The sequence below is a fragment of the Penicillium subrubescens genome (assembly GCF_028828155.1).
Source record: "Penicillium subrubescens strain IBT 31985 chromosome Unknown utg000002l_segment0_segment0, whole genome shotgun sequence".
NCBI lineage: Eukaryota > Fungi > Ascomycota > Eurotiomycetes > Eurotiales > Aspergillaceae > Penicillium > Penicillium subrubescens.
In genome coordinates, this window is record NW_026643152.1 from 2,763,480 (window position 1) to 2,781,954 (window position 18,475).

At 46.1% G+C, this 18,475-nt stretch overlaps 7 protein-coding genes across 7 annotated transcripts; 3 read left to right on the plus strand and 4 right to left on the minus strand.

Moving 5' to 3' along the window:
• Positions 1-896: 896 nt before the first annotated feature.
• On the plus strand, positions 897-2,067 carry N7473_002389 (uncharacterized protein; the record flags this gene model as incomplete). Its single annotated transcript, XM_057148329.1, has 5 exons — positions 897-990; positions 1,046-1,474; positions 1,533-1,630; positions 1,692-1,763; positions 1,822-2,067. 5 exons carry the CDS (start codon positions 897-899, stop codon positions 2,065-2,067), a joined length of 939 nt encoding a protein of 312 aa, XP_057011983.1.
• Positions 2,068-3,509: 1,442 nt separating this feature from the next.
• N7473_002390 (NAD(P)H-dependent flavin oxidoreductase) lies at positions 3,510-4,151 on the plus strand (the record flags this gene model as incomplete). The annotated part of the gene is made up of 2 exons (XM_057148330.1): positions 3,510-3,847; positions 3,962-4,151. 2 exons carry the CDS (start codon positions 3,510-3,512, stop codon positions 4,149-4,151), a joined length of 528 nt encoding a protein of 175 aa, XP_057011984.1.
• A 778-nt stretch (positions 4,152-4,929) lies between these two features.
• On the minus strand, positions 4,930-6,055 carry N7473_002391 (enoyl-CoA hydratase/isomerase family protein; the record flags this gene model as incomplete). The annotated part of the gene is made up of 3 exons (XM_057148331.1): positions 4,930-5,572; positions 5,675-5,867; positions 6,016-6,055. The coding sequence occupies 3 exons, from the start codon at positions 6,053-6,055 to the stop codon at positions 4,930-4,932; spliced, it is 876 nt and encodes a 291-aa protein (XP_057011985.1).
• Positions 6,056-6,724: 669 nt separating this feature from the next.
• Positions 6,725-6,907, minus strand: N7473_002392 (uncharacterized protein; the record flags this gene model as incomplete). Its single annotated transcript, XM_057148332.1, has 1 exon — positions 6,725-6,907. One exon carries the CDS (start codon positions 6,905-6,907, stop codon positions 6,725-6,727), a length of 183 nt encoding a protein of 60 aa, XP_057011986.1.
• A 3,407-nt stretch (positions 6,908-10,314) lies between these two features.
• N7473_002393 (uncharacterized protein) lies at positions 10,315-11,993 on the minus strand (the record flags this gene model as incomplete). Its single annotated transcript, XM_057148333.1, has 6 exons — positions 10,315-10,604; positions 10,683-11,009; positions 11,145-11,344; positions 11,400-11,727; positions 11,797-11,875; positions 11,946-11,993. The coding sequence occupies 6 exons, from the start codon at positions 11,991-11,993 to the stop codon at positions 10,315-10,317; spliced, it is 1,272 nt and encodes a 423-aa protein (XP_057011987.1).
• Positions 11,994-13,075: 1,082 nt separating this feature from the next.
• Positions 13,076-14,347, minus strand: N7473_002394 (nitronate monooxygenase; the record flags this gene model as incomplete). Its single annotated transcript, XM_057148334.1, has 3 exons — positions 13,076-13,946; positions 14,007-14,268; positions 14,335-14,347. 3 exons carry the CDS (start codon positions 14,345-14,347, stop codon positions 13,076-13,078), a joined length of 1,146 nt encoding a protein of 381 aa, XP_057011988.1.
• Positions 14,348-16,257: 1,910 nt separating this feature from the next.
• N7473_002395 (uncharacterized protein) lies at positions 16,258-17,756 on the plus strand (the record flags this gene model as incomplete). Its single annotated transcript, XM_057148335.1, has 3 exons — positions 16,258-16,357; positions 16,423-16,796; positions 17,202-17,756. 3 exons carry the CDS (start codon positions 16,258-16,260, stop codon positions 17,754-17,756), a joined length of 1,029 nt encoding a protein of 342 aa, XP_057011989.1.
• Positions 17,757-18,475: the final 719 nt, after the last annotated feature.

Here is an 18,475-nt window from a genome sequence, read left to right on the forward strand (position 1 = left end):
CCACGATCCTATGATTGCATAGGCGGACAGACTTACCTTTCACCCTGTGTAACATTCAAAATTATGAGGAACAGCAGTAAGCATGCCCACACCCATAGCAATAGAGCACGGGAACTGACCAGAAAATTATGACAGCCAGAATATGGGCAGCGAAAATACAAATTTATGAACAAGCTAGTTATCCTGAATACATAATGACGAATGAAAGCCGGAATTTGAGCATCCTGATCTGCAGTTCGCATTCCGGCGGTTGCGAACAGATCATCTTTTAACTATCATATCGCGACTTGAGCATCAACAATCCAGCATCGCGCATCGGCTACCATTAACTGCTCATCGCAATTTGGCTAACTCGGTCTGTATCACTTTGGCACCACGAATTTAGCAGGACAAACGAGAGAAAACATAAATGTGGAACTCTAGATTTCTATTGATCAACTGATCAACAAACATGTCCTGATCGAGATGATTACCTTAGGAAAAATTAGTGCAGTGCCAGACGAAAAGAGTTATCAGCAAGCTAATTAGTGTTGGCGGTTTTCTCTTATCATTTACAACACCGACAATCGCTAATTGGGCCTCTAAAGGTTAGCAGCGGGAACCACGAAGAATGATGTCATAGTTGATGCCTAAGGAATCAAATACAATAGCCGAGATCTCCGGCCAAGGCCCTCGGAACAGTGAGTAATCATGAATTAGACAAACATGCCAACTAGTCCTCCGGATGATATTAGAGATAGCCGAAGACCCACTTAGATTGATTACTTCATTCGAAGTTGCATGATTTATAGGGAAATGCTTGACATAAATTGAGAATGATCCCGTATTCAAAGTAGGTTGCATTTGGGCCGCCACATAATTTTCAAAACTCCAAGCATACCATAAGGTCCTTCATCATGGCTACCTCGAAGGCTGTCGCACTTGTCATGGGTGCTTCCCGAGGTATCGGGCGCCAGATCGCCATTGATCTCGCAAAAAATGGCTATGCCGGTACCTATGGAGAACTTGCTTATTGATGAAATATTGATGCTAACGATATGTTCAGTGATGCTGGCTGCTAAGACGTCCTCAGACGCGTACAAGACCAGCCCATTCCCACCCGACCCAAACTCCTCGCAATCAACCATCAGCACTGTGGAGCGCGAGATTCATGAAGCAGGCGGCGAGGCCTCGTCTATTGTCGTGGATGTACGAGATGCTAGACAGGTTCAGCATGCAGTTGATGAAACTGTTCGAAAGTTTGGCAAGTTGGATGTCCTGGTATACAACTCTGGAGCAATCTGGTGGTCCTCTGTTGAGAATACGCCCCTCAAGCGTTTCCGACTCATGCAGCAGATTAACCCTGAAGGATTGTATGCCACCGTCCAGGCTGCCTTGCCTCATTTCCAAAAAAACAATTGGAAAGGCCGCATTATTGTTGTTTCACCACCTATTTATTCACGGTTCTTCCGGGGGAAGACTGCCTACGCTATGGGTAAATCTTTCCATGCCAAAATCACCTGGCTTGAAGCGCTTTCTGACATATGATCTAGGCAAAGTTGGAATGAGTGTTTTGGTCAAGGGCCTTGCTGTGGATTTTGTGAGACAGGGCCACACACAGATGGCTGTCACCGGTATCTGGCCGGCATCGGTGTGTTCTTCAAATGGAAATGCGGCAGAAAATATGGACTAACACTTATACTTGTTGACAGTCTATCGAATCAGCTGCAACCGAGCATACCACAACATCAGACCCATCCCATAAGAAGGATCTAAGAAAGCCGGTATGTCAGCATGCCTGTGTAACGCATTCAAGCTCAACGTTTACTTACATTCCGTCAGGAAATATTTTCAGACGCCATTCTGGGCATGCTCAATGCCCCGCCCTCTGTCGTCAATGGAGAACTCGAAACCGACGAGGACTTCCTCTCTAAACACTGTGGTGTCAATGATTTCTCGAAGTATTCTGTGGTCCCGGGATCTACGCCGCGACGTATCATGCCGGAAAAGTTCCCAGTTTTGGAGGTTGCGGAACAAGATGACGAGGGAAGGAGAGTGGACAGTAGCAAGATGAGAAGTAAATTCTAATACGTGAAGTAACCAGTCGGTTCGACGGAAGGAAGCTTTGGGATTAGGTCAGGAAAAGAACCCAAGGATTCTGTCAGGACAAAAACCCGAGGGTTCTCCACAATTCTGGATAAGTCAGCTTGTCCATTACTCATGTATTTAACAGTAACTTATGAATTGCTAACTAGTGTAGCTACATAGTAACAGACAGAGGTCTCCTATTTTTCCTGATTGGCCAGTTGTATACTGTTCTGACAGCATACAATGTGCAACCGATGGAAGTTAGGAAAAGTATGCGATTCACCTCAAGTGCTATGGAAGTGTCATCGTTTCTTTCACCCCTCTGATGTCTGCTGCTCTGAAAACGTATGCCGTCACACCAAAAGTCCTCAAGGCTCGCTCAGTGATTGAAAGCATAAATCATGTAACCACGGTTGCTGATGAAGTGATTCCTCCTCAGTAGCTGCATATTAATGGAATGCTTAGAGAATAAATTTATTCTGGCCTGGTAATGTATCATAGGTAGTTTGCCGGACTTTAAGGTTTAATAAAATTTCTGCGCGATTGATGCGAGATCTCCCATGCCAAAACAGATATCAAAGCCTGCCTCGAAAATTAGGTGCATGACCGTCAGTTTAATTCAGCACCCAGCAAATGACCTTTGTAAGCTCTCCTTGACCTCTGTATTTGACTAGTGTCAAGGTACTGGTATGTTATTGTTAGGATCTTTGTGGATGCCAACGATGCTGTCGATCGATGAATACTCCAATCATGCCATTAATAGTCAAGTAGAGATTCAATTCGCGGAGGAAGCAAATATGCATGGCACGTCGAAAGAGCGACTACGCAACTATAAACTGGGCGCTGTGCTTCATCGGTGGTTAGATTATGTATACAATAAATCTTGCACCGAGCCTTGGCAACTACAGATTACCTTTTTATTTATCTATATCACTAGGTCAGCGGCTAACGGACGGTCAACTCAAAATCTTGCACTCACTGATTGCCCTTTGATAAAGCCATCTTCGTTTATCAGACTCTCGGAATCGTCCAGCTTTGAATTTGGTCCCAACCAGGAAATTGACTAGTGAAAGAATAAATTGCTGTTTTTCAATCCTGCCTTTTGCGCTTCGGATCGAAAAACAAACTTTGCCTCAACTATGCCTTTTGACACCGCTTTAACGCGCAAGCTTGGGATCCGAGGTAATGTGGCTTATATGGCGTGAGTGACACATTTTCTGATGTATATGGTTACAGTGCCTGTCGTGTAAGGCGGCATGCAATGGGTTGGCTATGCCGAGATGGCATCGGCCGTGAGCAATGCAGGGGTCTAGGAATCGTAAGTCTGACATATCTACTAGAACATGATCAGATAGATTGCTGACGTTCTTTGATAAAGCTCACTGCCCTCACGCAACCCTACACTTGAAGACCTTCGCACCGAAACCCGGAGGTGCCGCACCATGACCAAGTTCCCATTCGGCGTAAACCTGACTCTACTCCCGGCTATGGTTCCCCCTGACTACGGAGCCTACGCCCAAGTCATCGTTGATTCGGGTGTCAGAATTGTCGAAACAGCTGGCAATAATCCTGGCCCGATCATTGCGCAATTGAAAAATGCCGGTATAATTGTCATACACAAGTGCACGACCATCCGACACGCCAAGTCTGCTGTGAAGCTAGGCGTGAACTTTTTGTCTATTGATGGATTCGGATGTGGCGGTTACGTTGGCGAGCATGATATAACAAACTTCATTCTGCTGAGCCGTGCCCGGCAGGAACTAGGCGTTCCGTTCATCACGTCCGGTTGATTCGCCGATGGAAACGGTCTGGCCACAGCGCTAGCTCTCGGAGCCGAAGGAATCAATATGGGTACTCGATTTATGAGCACCATTGAAGCTCCTATTCATCACAGTGTGAAAGAAGCTATCGTCAGTGCACAGGAGACCGATACTGCCCTGATCCTCCGCCGATGGAGCAATACTTCCCGCATGTTCTCCAACAAGCTCCTCCAAGAAGCTTTGACAGTCGAGAAAACTAGTAATACAGGTGACTTCAGCGAGATTGGCCCTTACGTTAGCGGTAAGCGCGGCATGTTTTCCTAAATGGCGACGTTGAACATGGTGTAAGTTAATACCAGATATATTTCTGCTTAACCCCTGAAGTGGCATTATTTCTAATCCCAAATGATATAGTTGTGGTCTGCTGGTCAAGTTATTGGAATGATTCACGACATTCCGACCTGTGCCGACCTGCTTAGTCGCATTGAGAAGGACGCTCTCGAAGCTATGACACGGATCCAATCAACTTTTATTGATCCCCCTGCTAGCAGGCTTTGATCGATTTTCTTCTGATTTTTGATCTTTACATGTTTAGGACCTATGTCAAGATTGATTAAGTCTGGTCTTGTGCTATACAAGTCGATGGTTTCTCAACTGTAAGCTTGTCTTCGAGCTTTCAAAGTAATTTGGAGGTCTCACCACAGGTTCCGAAACAAATTCATCGCAAACTAGGGTCACTTTTGCATTCTCGAGGCCGGGTCACTAGACAAACTCCCAACCCCGTTTCCAAGCCAGTATATTGATTTGAAAGGAGAAAAATGGAAATTCTCTGTCATAAAGATTATGGAGACATGACTTTACTGAGAAAATGAATTTAAGATATCTCAGTATTGACTGTTTGAGGGAAATTCACGTCTGAAGGAGCGACCACATATTTTTCATCATGTTGTAGACAATGGATAGGGGATTCTCGGCGTAAAAAGGTCTACATCCTAATGCTATATCAGCGCCCCTTTAGTTCATGCTGAACAGCACCTCAGATGAGGAAACATAAAACTTGATATTTGCTTATCTTCCTCTCGATACGACTGGAGCTGAACACTCAAAGCTTATGTTTCTTCTCACCAGAAGCCAAATCTCTGAACTTTCTGAATTCCTCCTGTGGTATGCCGCTCAGAAACCTTTCAAGACCCATAAATGCCTCAAGCCCACCCTGCCGATCAAGCAACTCTCTTCCAGGGCGTCTGATTAGCTCTTTGATCTTCAACAAAGAAGATTGGTTCAGATGCAGTCCAAGGCTATCTTCGACCTCGTCAAGCACCTTCTTTAAAAAACCTGTCGAGTCGTCGAATTTGCCGGAAGGTGCAAAGACAACTTTGTTCACGAAACCGGTCTTGACAAGTTCGTCACATGTGATCCGCTTGCCCATTATAAGGGCCTCGTTGGCCTTGGCGATACCAAGACGTTCGACGAAGGCTCTACTGTCGCCACCTTCAGCGACAATACCGAGAGAGGAGAAGGGAGTTAAGATAAATGTATGCGGGGCGGCGTACATGAAGTCAGCGTGGGCAACCAGGGCTGTGGAGAGGCCGACCGCTCGCCCATTGAGAGCTACTATGAGGACCTTGCTGTGAGTATAGAATGTGCGCGTTAAGTAGATATTGTTTGCAAAGCCTTTTACAAGTTCTCGACGAATGCTGGGGCTGGACTTCGCGCTTGGGCGGGAAGTTGAGACATCGGCACCACTATGGTTTGTGTCAGCGGATGTATACTGATAAACAGAGTGTCCAGGTTGTTCTGTTCAGATCCCAAATGGGAGATAAAGCATGACAACTCGGTATACCTACGCTGAAAAGAACCGACCGGCACCGATTATTACCGTGACTGTGATGTCCTCACGCCGGTCAATCTCGCGAAGACGCTCACCGAGGAGATAGTAAAGGTCCCGGTTGAGAGGGTTGAGCTTCTCAGAACGGTTGATAGTTACGACCGCAACGCGGTCTTTGTAATCAAAGGTGATAACTTGCTCGTTGGATACATCTTGATTATATGGCAATTAAGTAGGACGAAAGTGAGTTAAAAAGAATACATCAAGGAACAGGCGAGCAGACGGCGTGTAGGAGAGGATATTTTTATGAACTTTCTGAGCTATTTTCGAGTACGGCGCTCTAACTTCCAATTCCAATACCATTCTTTGGGTAGAAGCCGAGGGCCGCGATAAAGGCCATTTGTGGTCGGAAGATATGCGGTCTATCTAGCGAATAAGCTAGCTAGTCGCGGGTAAAATGATCGCATTATGGCACACACAAAACACCCCTCATGATATCATCACAACTGAAAGTTTCTGTTGCACGCAAGTTGCAAGTGGGAACCTCGAACTCGTCGAGCCAAGACCTAAGACCTCAATGGTCTCGACCAGCACGCTGTTAATCATGAAAGTTTCTTGATTCTACAGGTAGATCATCTTTGCTATCAGTTGAATGCCAAGGGTGCATGTTCCGATGCTTCGGCTTTTTTTCTGACTTGCACCAGCGTCATATCACAGGTGTATCGGCTCACCTTGTCTCAGCGACAATTGTCGCCAGCCTGCGTGGGTTTGATACGTCGTTTAATTCACAAAGTCTTGGTTGCAACGCTCAATTTAAAGATATTATCATTCTTCTTGTTTTCTGCCATATTGGAAACCGCAAACCGCAAATTTAACAAAATAACCTTGGATATAGTAATTGTTCTACGGGGACAATTCTCCGAGGCAAAGCAGAATAATTCCCAAGTATCTTTGCATACCGATATTTCCACGTTTAACTTGTCAACTTGCGCTACGTTGGTATACATCTGTTTTCATTCTGGTCTATTCAAATGGCCCCCTATGTCACATGTCTAGATATCCAGTTCTTTCATATCTTCGAGTCCCGCAAGGAAATTTTTCGATTAGAGACAACAGTGTCGGCCAGCGTCTCAACGATAAAGCGCACGACATCTTCAGCCATCCTAGGGGTCACCTCATGGCGCGCATTTTCGTCAACAATATCTTCGAAGGAGACCGCCGTTCTCAAACCAGCCGTTTGGCGAGATGGCATCTTTCAGCCAAGTAAAAAAAGTCTCTCCTTTGCTATATGGTACAACCTTATCTTTTCCTCCAGACAGACTCAGAATCCGCTTACCAGCCAAGCACCGTGTCAAGATAGGCCGGGTCACCTGCTGTTCCCTCTCCGTGGGATGAGGCAATGGACCCTCACGAACCGGAAGCGATGCTTTACCGCAATCTATGCGGCTTAGAAGAAGACTGGCAGGGTCATATTGCTTCACTAGATCCACAAAGGATCTTGGGAAGGCCTCAGAATACAAGATCTGAGAACCAGGTGGGCTGCTCTTCGTCCACGAGGGCAGTTTTGACAGACTCGCCCGGTCTGTCATAAGATTTAAATAGTCTGGGCAGCCAATTATAACGACGCCGCCGCTCACGCGAGGCTCATGTAAAAGGCAGCTCCACGCGGCATGCCCGCCAAGAGAGACTCCCAGAACGAGGTTTTCCGTGATCTTACAGTCATCGCTGGGGAAGACGAACGCGCCAAGATAATCCATCAACAGAGATGTATCTCGGGCAGTACCCTATATGAGTTTCGGTTAGTGTTGCACTATTGCAAGGAGAATAGGATGGTTTACGAAAAATAGAAAACGTATCTTGTGCATGACGAGGGTTTCCTTGTCTCCATGCCTCATTTGCAAGAGGATCGATCATTCTAGTGCCATGATTGCGCTGATCAAATGACACAGCAATCAATACCTTGGAAGTGGAAATCTCCTTTTTCTTATCATTTCAGTCACATATAGTGGCTTTTACGATACTGGCCATGCTTTCCTTAGTCACCAATCGGGGGTGGAGAAGCCAGAGACAGGCAACCTCCGACCCCTGTGACAATAGCTCATTTAGTCCAAAAACATTCACCTGGATGCCAGCAATGGCAAAAAGGTTTTTCAGAGACGGCGGCCGGTTTGAGGTGACCCCGGCCAAGCTGTTCATTGGATCGGCCATGTTGTTGATGATATCTCTTGAATTCTTGGAGATGACGAGGTGAGCTTTTGAGATAGAGTAGAGATTCTGTTTTCCGGAGCCTCCTTTTGCTTTGACCGGCAATAGCCTCGATAAATGGTGGGGAATCAAGAAAATTGATTGAAAGTTCAGGTTTATGAATTGGAGGGCCGAAGGCCGTTACTTTGGCCAAGTATCCCGCAACTAAACCGTGCTTGTAGACGACATTATATATGACAGCCCCTTGTGATATTCTTATTAGGGAAAGTGCAAACAGAAAGCGTATTCTAGTCTAATCGCCTATATAGGACGCTCTAGCTATCTTCTCCTGCGATAGAAAGCATTCTGTGGGTAGTGAGGAGTTTTGGTATTTCCAGGGGGCATTTTTTACAAGCCTCTTTGGGCCCTGTCCCTCTTTCAACTTAGTCTGAGCGGCACTATTGGTGGCCCATTCTACGATAGTAGATTTTAAGTTATGAAGTTATGTGCATTTCACCTTCCAAAATGATGCTAGCGAGAGAGAAAAAAGACATTGTGAATGCGGTTTCGAGCGAGATGACGGCATGAAAATAAAAGCAAAAGGACTCTGTATTTTCACACGGTCGGGAAGCCGAGGCAAACTACTCGGCAGTGATATCCTCATCATGAAATTCCGAGAACTGGGTTAAAGGGTGGAAAATGTCACCCAATCCCACTGAGTCGGCTGCGGTATTTTTCATTTTCGTTGGTAATACCCGCTACGTTTACTGTAGTTCTGAAATTTCAAAGTGCTGTGGATACTAGACGATGGCTGGCAAGACTTCTAGGCTTTTAATGGCGAAATGGTGTTCTCTCCAAGTTGACCGACATTGAATCTTGATATTGAGGTGGGGTCTTATATTGTGACGCATAAGCTGCTGTCATCACATCCACATCGGATTTATCAGACAGGCAAAGTGCGGCGTCGAGTATCCCCTGAGAAACTTGACTGCAGTGTTAAATTGCAGCCCCTCAATTCCACCCCGAGGTAATTGCTAGAACAATAGAGGAAAAGAAAATCCAATTGAATACTACAAAAATGAAGATGTATTAGGTGCATTGAAATCTGATTTCTATGGTAATCACGATACTATACCGTATCTCCAGATGAGCACAGCTGCTCTGATTTCAAAGCCGATGTGCTTTGATATCATGTACATTCTTGACATCCAATAGAAGAAGAACACTCATGTTTCTCAGCTCTTTCTTCATACTGTATCCTTGTTCTGCACCAGCATCCAATAATCTTCTCCGTTTGATAAGCCGTAGAGCATCCTCAAAGAAGCCAGACTCATCGACCAGCCCACATCGGACAGAATCTCGTGCATGGAGATATTTCCCCTCTAACATTGAGCGGATAATATCCGATGAAGGCAATTTTGCCTTCACAAAATCCGTCATCCACTTGGATAGTAGTGGCGTAGCGAATTGGCCATCATGAATATACAGGGAGGAACCACGGGATCTTTGAATTCTGAAGTCATGGCACAGGGAGAGAATGAAGCCAAGGCCCGCTGCTTGCCCGCTTATGAGGGTTATTGTCGGCATAGAATACCTGTCCACAGCTTATCTTGTCAGACAATTGAGCGAAGAGCTTCCGAGGTCCATTTAGGTGCTGGAAGTTCAAAAGTAGTAAGTATCGTACCGTAGAAGCTGTCGTAGAAGTGGCCATATATGCTCTTGTCCTTCAAGGGTATCCTGTGATATATGCGGACCGATGCCTTTACTGTAAATCTCGGGGATCCGACTTGCAGTGATGACGACGCCCGTTGGGAATGCTTGAATCTTGGATAAAGATGAGCGAAAGGCTTCGACGAAATCGGGCGTCAACTGATTTGCTGGTCGAGATTCAAAGGCAAGAACATAAACCCTATCAAAGGGCATGGCACACGTGAATTTGCCTCCTGACTTTATTTCTTGTGAGAATAGAGCCATGTCGTCCGGCATAAAATTCTACAAGAGCATATCTATCACCGTTGGCTGAATTTCAGGGCATGATAATGCTACTGAATTTCAAGTCAAAGGGATCATGAGAATCGGTCGACCTACAATTAACGAATTGGTGCGACCGAGGTATTGCAGAATAATAGAAATATCATGCCTCGGTTGCTGGAGGAACCCAATGGACCGACGGCCTTCGACGCCGTTAAATCAATACTGTGGTCCACTCACTCATTTCAAGTTCTAATAGAAATTGCCGCAGTCGGCATTGTGTGTCCATATTGTTAGGTAATAGTTCGAGTTTTTCGTTAGCAGGTAGGACTATCCACAGCACAGCGACTCTGTTCATGCAATTACAAGTAAACAATCAATCATTGAACCCATCAATGAAGTCAGAATGCATGTAATCGGCCATGGCAATATGAAAGGCGAAGAATTTTGTTTGTTAAATTCCAAATGAGAAGAACACTATAGCTTAGCCATGTTGTCATTGGTTTACTTATGACATGCATAGCAAATATGAGGCGAGGAGCTCAAGCCGCTAATTTGACTTTCGAAGTTCTGTACCTCCGAATGAGGGTCGTACATGCGTGCTTTGATCCAGGTTTCAAGATCTGCATCGCTCATGTCGCGTATAGCAATATTGCGATCTACTTTATCCTTTTGGGCTGTCCTTATGACATTGCGGGCAACTATCACGCTAACCTCTCGAATACGAGAGATATCAGGGTATATTAGACCACGAGCAATCTCATCCTCGTCGAGAGCCCGCGAGAGTGCCTTGCCTAAAACGAAGATCATATTGTCCGATTCGCACAGCCTTTGCGAGTTTCCATCCTAGGCCTATACCTGGAAAGACATACATATTGTTTCTTTGGCCCGGGGAGTATGTTGAAGTCTCGCCGAGAGAATTGGTGAAGGAGAGCGACGGAAAGGGTGATCCAGAAGCAAAGATAACGCGGCCATCGGTTTTAACGGCACACTCGAAGTCACACTCAGACTTCGAGAAGGGTTAGAAAGTGGGAAGATGATCGGTGCGGTATTCCAGGTGGCCATCTTGCCCAGGATATTCGGGGTGAACACGTCGCCTAAAGTCGAAAGACCGATAAGTATAGTAGGCTTCACGTAGTCCATGCCCTCGTCGAAAGACTTCAACTGGCGACCGCGGTCATTTTGGCGAGCGAAGTAACCTTATGGTCAGCTAGCTTATCCCCACGGCTTCGTGTTACTAGGCCCTTGGTGTCGACTAGGAAACAAGCACTTTCGTGCTTCCTCCTCAGTCAGGCCTTTATCCATGAAGTACTTAGCAATTTGTTTAGACACACCAATCCCCGCACTGCCAGAACCTAGAAACACCACCCTATGCTCTTTGAAAGGCAGCTTTGACCTCTTGATCGCATTGATAATACCACCGAAAACAACGGCGCCGGTGCCCTTGATGTCATCATTAAAACAGGCATAGTGTTCTTTGTATCCGTCCAGGGCGGGAAAGGGGGGTTGGAAGTCTTCAAACTGGATGATAATTCTAAAAAAGCTTGTCAGTGACGTTCTGGCAGTCTTGAATACATCAATTTACTTACTCAGGCCATCGGGAAGTGAGCGCAGCCATCAGCTCATCCAGGAAGCTTTGCTCTTCTGCAGGTCCACACCTCCGGTGTCGGCTACCCATATAGAATGGGTCGTCCCATGGCGACTTGTTGTTGGTACCCAGATCCAAGGTCAAAGGTAAGGTCATCTTGGGGCAGACGCCGGCACAAGCTGTGTAGAGGGCCAGTTTTCCGATCGGGATGCCCATACCATTGATTCCGAGGTCACCTAGCCCAAGTATTCGAGAGCCATCAGTGATACATGAGATCGCAACTTTCGGCTTTGGCCAATTGGCAATAACATCTGCCAGATTGCCTTGGTCTGTCTAACTCAAGTACATGTCTAATTGGATCAGTGTCTTGGTTCTCTTTTCAAAGATGAGCGTCATACCTTCAGGCTGTTCATAAATCTCGGACCACCGTTCACATGCATCTCCAACGACCGGGGTATATATCAATGGCGTGATATCCTAAAAGCACAATTCAGTATGAAATTGCTCATTATATGGAAGCCTCAGTCTCAACGAAGGGAATGCATACTCTGATGTGGTTGGTAACCAGATGGTAAAATGAATGCACGTTGTTCATGCGCAGATTGCTGAGGTAGAGAAATTTTTCGATTGAGTACTCTTCTTTTCCAGCTGTGACAAGCCTACCACGCGTAAGAAATCATCATTCAATCAATCGACGCTCGATCAGCCTACATCTTCTTTCTTGCTGCTCGTAAGCCTCGATACTCGGGGGTATTAGGCCATCTGTGCGAAGATTTCGGCGGACGTGTGGCGGGTTTGCAGTGTCGTACATCATGTCGCTATGATGAAATGATTGAGATCAGCATTTTGCATGAAATGGTATATTGAATGATCCTTTGACTTGCCCATCGTGCAAAGACACTTACATCCAGTCAGACTGGCTCATGGACCCTGTCAAATGAAATTGCATAACCTTTTGCTGAAAAGGAAGTCCAGCCATTTTTTATAGAATCAATGTAACAAATGGGACACAAATCAGACTACGTTCTCTTCACCGAGCTATCAAACTTACCCCGGCCCGAAATTTGAAGAGCCATATTTGTGGGGACTATTCGTCCCAAAAGTGAGCAGAAAGTTACCAGATCTCATCTCGTGGTATATTAAATATTCGCCGCCACCTGAAAGTTTAGTATCTTGTCGGGCAATCAGAAGCTGAGGCCTTATCTTTTAGAATTGGGTCGGTCCTTATTGGGAACCTCGGGCCTTATTTCGTAGTCCGTGATTACCAGCCCATTGAGTACTATTGTTAAGCTTCGAGATAATTATGAGTATGGGTATAGAGCTAGTTTTTTAACTAGGCAGGTGAAAATACCGGCCAGTTCTCTCTTTGAATATGATAATCAAAGAATGGGAAAGTAAAGAACTAGGAATATTTGGATATGAAGTTTACGAGGTTCTAAGTTGGAAGGTTAACGCAACTGTGTATAACAGAAGTTGATTCTCTATAAGAACAAGGCAGACCGTTTAGCTTCTTGCAGGCGGCCAGCAAATAGTGAGCTGACGAAGCCCTGAAAATTGAGGCATGTATGTCTGATCAGGATCACGTTATCTTGTAAACGGTTGCGCCGCTCATCAAGATTCAAATATTGGTGCTTCGCATGCATTGGAATGCGTTCGCAGGTACCATCATAATCATCTTCAAAGTTTCGATTGAGTGAGAGTAGTGCCTTTCTTAAGCTCCACAGATGCATCATGGACTAACTCATCCACGATTGCCTTTGCACTTTTTGTCTCATTGACAACGGCGGCTACTTTGCCCATCATGAAGCGCTCCATCTTATCCATCAAAGTATCGTCATCCTCGCTGTCCGCCTTCTCCATGTCGTGTTGCACGGGTATGACACCGTTGCGAGTCAGCTCCTTGATCTCAGATGAGCGATTATCTTCCCAGTCCAAGATATAAGGTGTCTTTCGAACTCGAAGTGGTCGGCCCTTTCCGTCCGAAAATGTTAGAAAGTGAAAATTGTTTTCAAGGGTTTCCTTGGAATGTCTATGGGGGAGTCTCACCGTAAATATGATGGTCCTAATCGTATCATCAAATCCAGCCGTGCGAACTGCTTCTTGGTGAGACTTGGAAGCACCAGCCTCTTCAGAAAGAATGAAACGTGTGCCTATCCAGGCAGCAGATGCTCCGAGCATGAGCGCAGCGGCCACTGTGGCGCCATTGTATAAGCCACCGCCGGCAATGACTTGGATGGGCTTTCCCGTGAGCGGGCTTTTCTTGCCGGCAACAACCTGGCAGACTGCAGGGATCAAAATCATAGTGGGCACGTCTCCGGTGTGTCCTCCACCCTCTCCGCCTTGGGCGCAAATCAAATCTGCGCCGGCATCCAATGCCTTCGGCACATGCTTGGGGTGTCCGACCATGTTCATATAGAGGATTCCAGCGGCATGAAGACGGTCGACAACTGCTTTTGGAGCCACACCAACCGCAGAGACAAACAACTTGGCGCCACTTTCGATGACTATGTCCACAAGGTCATCCAGCTTTCCCTTGGTGTAATCGTAACTGGAAACCATCAAATCAGATACTCTTATTTCTAGAATGGCTCAATATGGTAAGACTCACTTGGTCTTTCTCGCATTTCCGCCAACCTGGGGAATCAAGAGGTCGATTCCGAAAGGCGCATTTTTGTCGTGTAAGTAATCTTTCAACTCTGCAACCTGCTCTCGCAGCATGGCTGGGGAATAACCCACCCCTCCAATGACTCCAAGACCACCGGCATTGGTAACGGCTGCAGCAAGCTTCGGCCCCGCCGCGACATTCATTCCAGCTAGCAAGACTGGATGGCTTATCTGTAGAAGATCCGTGGCCGGGGTGCGGATTTTCTCTGCCAATAGTTAGAATACCGGTGGGTGACAACATATTCCATTGAGCGGGCTAGATTGTGGCTTACGCGGAAGAGACATATTGACTTGCACAATCTCACGGGTGTAATGCTACTGTAAGCCAATTGATGTCAGAAATATCTCTTGAGACTGGAGCTGATATAGATATACAAAGGGTGTTGTCTTGGTACAACTAACATTGGATAACGCTGGGCCACCTAGAACAAAAATAAACCAAACCTATTGCGCATGACCGAGGTCGAGTGTTTCAATTAAATTTCGGCCCGAGAAACTTAGCAGCCGAGGAAAGAGTTCCCCATCCCACAAGTACTAGACGTTGGTCAAAATATTATAATTGGGTCGAGTAAAGAGGTAGATTTAGTAAGCGAACGGAGTCCTAAAGTCTCTTTCCGGTCTGAAAAGCAAGCAAGACAGTAAGGTCAGTAGCACAAGTCCACAGCATGCTAAATAGCCTGAATGTCGTGCTGACTGGGCTGGCTGGACGTGTTTTCCATAGCTCATGGCACTTTTTGTATTCACAGGAGGGTGGCTTCGCTTTATTAGATAATGTCAGAAATATGGTGGTGGATCTGCTTGTGGATTTCTGGGTATTTACCCAGAATAAGAATATCTTACGACATCAATATCAGACACCTCGCATAAGAGAGCATATTTTTCTTTGTCGGCATGTCCTACTATTTATAGTTCTAGTTAGTTAGAGACTTTATTATTACCATTCTAGTTCCCATACAATACTGGTCACTGATTTCTGTTAGATAAAATTGCAAAGAGCTGATGAACTAGATTTACGCCCTACTAAATAAAGCCGAGAGAGATCGATTATGTTAAAAAAATTTCAGCAAGCTTGACCTGGGGGGGGGGGTGTCGTTCGCGATTGACTCGAGGAACCTTAGCCCTTAAAAAAAGTGAATTATACGTGGCCTCGCATCCGTTTGTAGAATGGCTGGACTTCTGCCCATTGTGCTAAAAGTCCGGGGTGGATTGCCAAGATCCTCGGCATTGTAGGTGGGGCCGTGTTGGATGCCCCTGTACTGATGGTATTGTCCTATCACCCTGATACGCACCACTCATGCATTAGGGTTGTACCAGTATCTATAATACTGGGTCATAGACAGAACTGTATAACAATACAACCATCATACACAATCTACAAGGGGCCGAAACCTAATCAGGTCCGCCGAAGAACGTCCGGGCAGCCGAGGTTTCCGGCGTCTGAATTGACGTTCATAGTGTCTTACGTCCATTAAAGGACTAACATGATTATAATGTAGTTGGCTAAGACTATGGCCGAATGCGGTTTAGCGATATTTGCAAGGGCTTTTAGAAGGGGCGTCAAAAGGTTTGACGGTCAAGCTGATCTTTGGTATTATTGTATAACACATAACTTGGAGGAACCAATGGGGCTCCTTTTCAAAGCCAGGCTCCTGTAGCTACGATTTGCCGACTACCCATATTGTACAGATGTTCAACTTGTCTCAGGGTCACCATTAAGAAACAAACATGGATATAGTTTTTTCAGAGATAGAGTAGGAATATATCAGTCTCTTTGTTCCAGACCTTTTTGAGCTATTTGAATGTTGTGAGTTATATCGAAATCTCGTACAAAGTAGGCTCGGCGACTCATATACGCGAAGTATGCGGGCATGAAATTTGAATCCCACGAGGCGGTCTTGCAGCAAGCTTGCGGGTGGAAACTGGCTCATATTATGTCTAGGTAGGTTTCTGGACTGCTCGGGTATTATCTCATTTCAGTCCTTCACTATGATCATGAACCGAGGCAATTTACGAAACTGCCGAAAACTCTAGAGATGCCTTGGATCCCATAAAGTGTTCTTTTGTTCCGAACAATCGACTTCTACGCCTTCGTTTTTCTCATCTCAGTTGACTAGACGCGTGCCTTGCGCTTTACGCATTTGCCTCTGACGGTTCTCAATCAGCACCTCATCCGTTGATTGCTCCTCTCCCACAACATGCCTGTCCCGTCAAATTACCCCAACTTCGAAATTCTAGAAGTTGATCTTTGGGAATTCCTCCTCGAAAGAGAAGATAGAAAATTCCCAGATGAAAAGAGTATGTCACCGAATGTCCTTGCTACCAAATATCTTTCCAATATTATTAACCCTGTACACGTTCAGTTCTATATCAAGATGCTGAAACTAAGCGTAAATACACCTATAGTTCTCTTAAGGAGGCCTCTGTGAAATTTGGAAAGGGCCTCATTGCAAGGTATGATTGGCAAAAAGGCGATGTTCTGGCACTTTTCACGCCAAAAAGCATTGACACACCTGCCATCATATGGGGTGCAGTCTGGGCAGGTGGAGTTGTCTCACCTGCCAATCCCGCGTATACTGTCAACGAGCTGTCTTTCCAGCTAAAGAGCTCAGGCGCGAAGGTGGTAGCCACACAGGTGTCTCTGCTGCCTGTTGTCACTGCGGCCGCGAGGAATGCCGGAATTCCTACTGACAATATCATTTTGCTGGGGGACCAACATGCAACAGAGGCGCGACACGTTACTTCAATCACTGAAACCTTCTCTAGTACTCGGCGCCAGTGACAGAAGATTGTTCCCGCCGTGGATCTGGCTTTTTTGGTGTTATCTTCGGGAACAACGGGATTGCCAAAGGGTGTTAAGTTGTCGCATGGAAATATCATTTCCAACATACTACAACAGGTTATTTCTGAAGGTGGACAGCTAGCGTGGAATGGCGGTTCTGATGGACAAGGTGATAGACTTCTGGCATTTTTGCCCTTCTATCACATGTACGGTACGGTTGGTCTTCGCCTAGAAGACATCGCTCATGCTAACCATTGCCAACCTTAGGCTTGTCTTGTCTCATTACTCAGACACTGTACAAGGGATTTCATCTTATCGTGATATCTAAATTCGATTGAGAGCTGGTGTAGGCACATACAGAACTACCAGGTCACATTCAGCTATGTCGTGCTTCCCGTGGTCCGTCTCCTAAGCAAGCACCCCGTGGTCGATAAGTACAATCTTTCAAACCTGCGTATGATGAGTTCCGGAGCAGCATCTCTTTCACGAGAGCTCGTGGAGGCAGTTTACGCGCATATTGGGGTCGGCATCGAGCAGGGGTACGGACTCAGCGAGAGTAGTCCAACTAGCTACTCTCAAGAGTGGAGCGACTGGCGTGAGGCAATTGGCTCAGTGGGCCGACTGACGCCCAATATGGAGGCAAAGTTCATGACTCACCCGGAGCACAACAAGGAACCAACCGAGGTCCGCGTCGGCGAACTTTACCTTCGCGGCCCTAATATCCTCTTGGGATACCACCAAAACCTGACTGCCACCCGTGAGTGTCTGTCAGAAGATGACTGGTTCCGGACTGGCGACGTCGGTTATCAAGATTCGAAGGGCCACTTCTACATTACTGATCGTGTGAAGGAGCTGATCAAATACAAAGGCTTCCAGGTAGCACCTGCTGGGCTGGAGGGCCTTTTTGATCGGTAATGAGGACATCGACGATGTAGCAGTGATTGGAATTGAGAGTGAGGTTCATGGCTCGGAGGTTCCTATGGCTTTTGTTGTGAGAAGTGCAACGAGCAAATCTTCCGGTGTGCGCGAGATAGAGGTGACCGCCAAGATTGTTAACTGGCTGAATGCTAAGTTACGATTTGTGACTGAGATTCCAAAGAACCCAAGCGGAAAAATTATGCGTCGTGTGTTGAAACAAAGGTTCCTGGACGGGCAGCAGTCTCCTGGGCCTAAGTTGCGAAAGAAATTACTCAGAATAAATGGAGAACTGTACTTTGAAGTTTAACCCATCTTTGTAAAGCCGTCTATAGTTTGGTGTCACTATGGCTGTTCATAGTAATGCAACCCGAAGTAAGAATCAATAGAAGGTAGTGCTGCAACTGGTCGAAAGGCGCACTGAGTATTTTCGTTCACACAGGTACGAGGTTCTGAAGTGTGTTCCAGAGGCCACCTCAAAAGACTGTCCAAAGAATGGTTCCTCGCTCAGCTTGGCAATCCTTTCGTTCCCCTTCAATAAATAGTGCAAAACCGAGGTGGGTGTATATGGGCAAGGTTGGAGAACGTTTATTGGGCCAATCCTCATGACAGTCGAATTCTTGATGACTGTTGCACTGACTATGCTCAACAACAAGCACGTCTTCTAGGAGATTGAATACCAGACTTTCAAGGCGCGGACGAGTCACGTTGGGATGGCT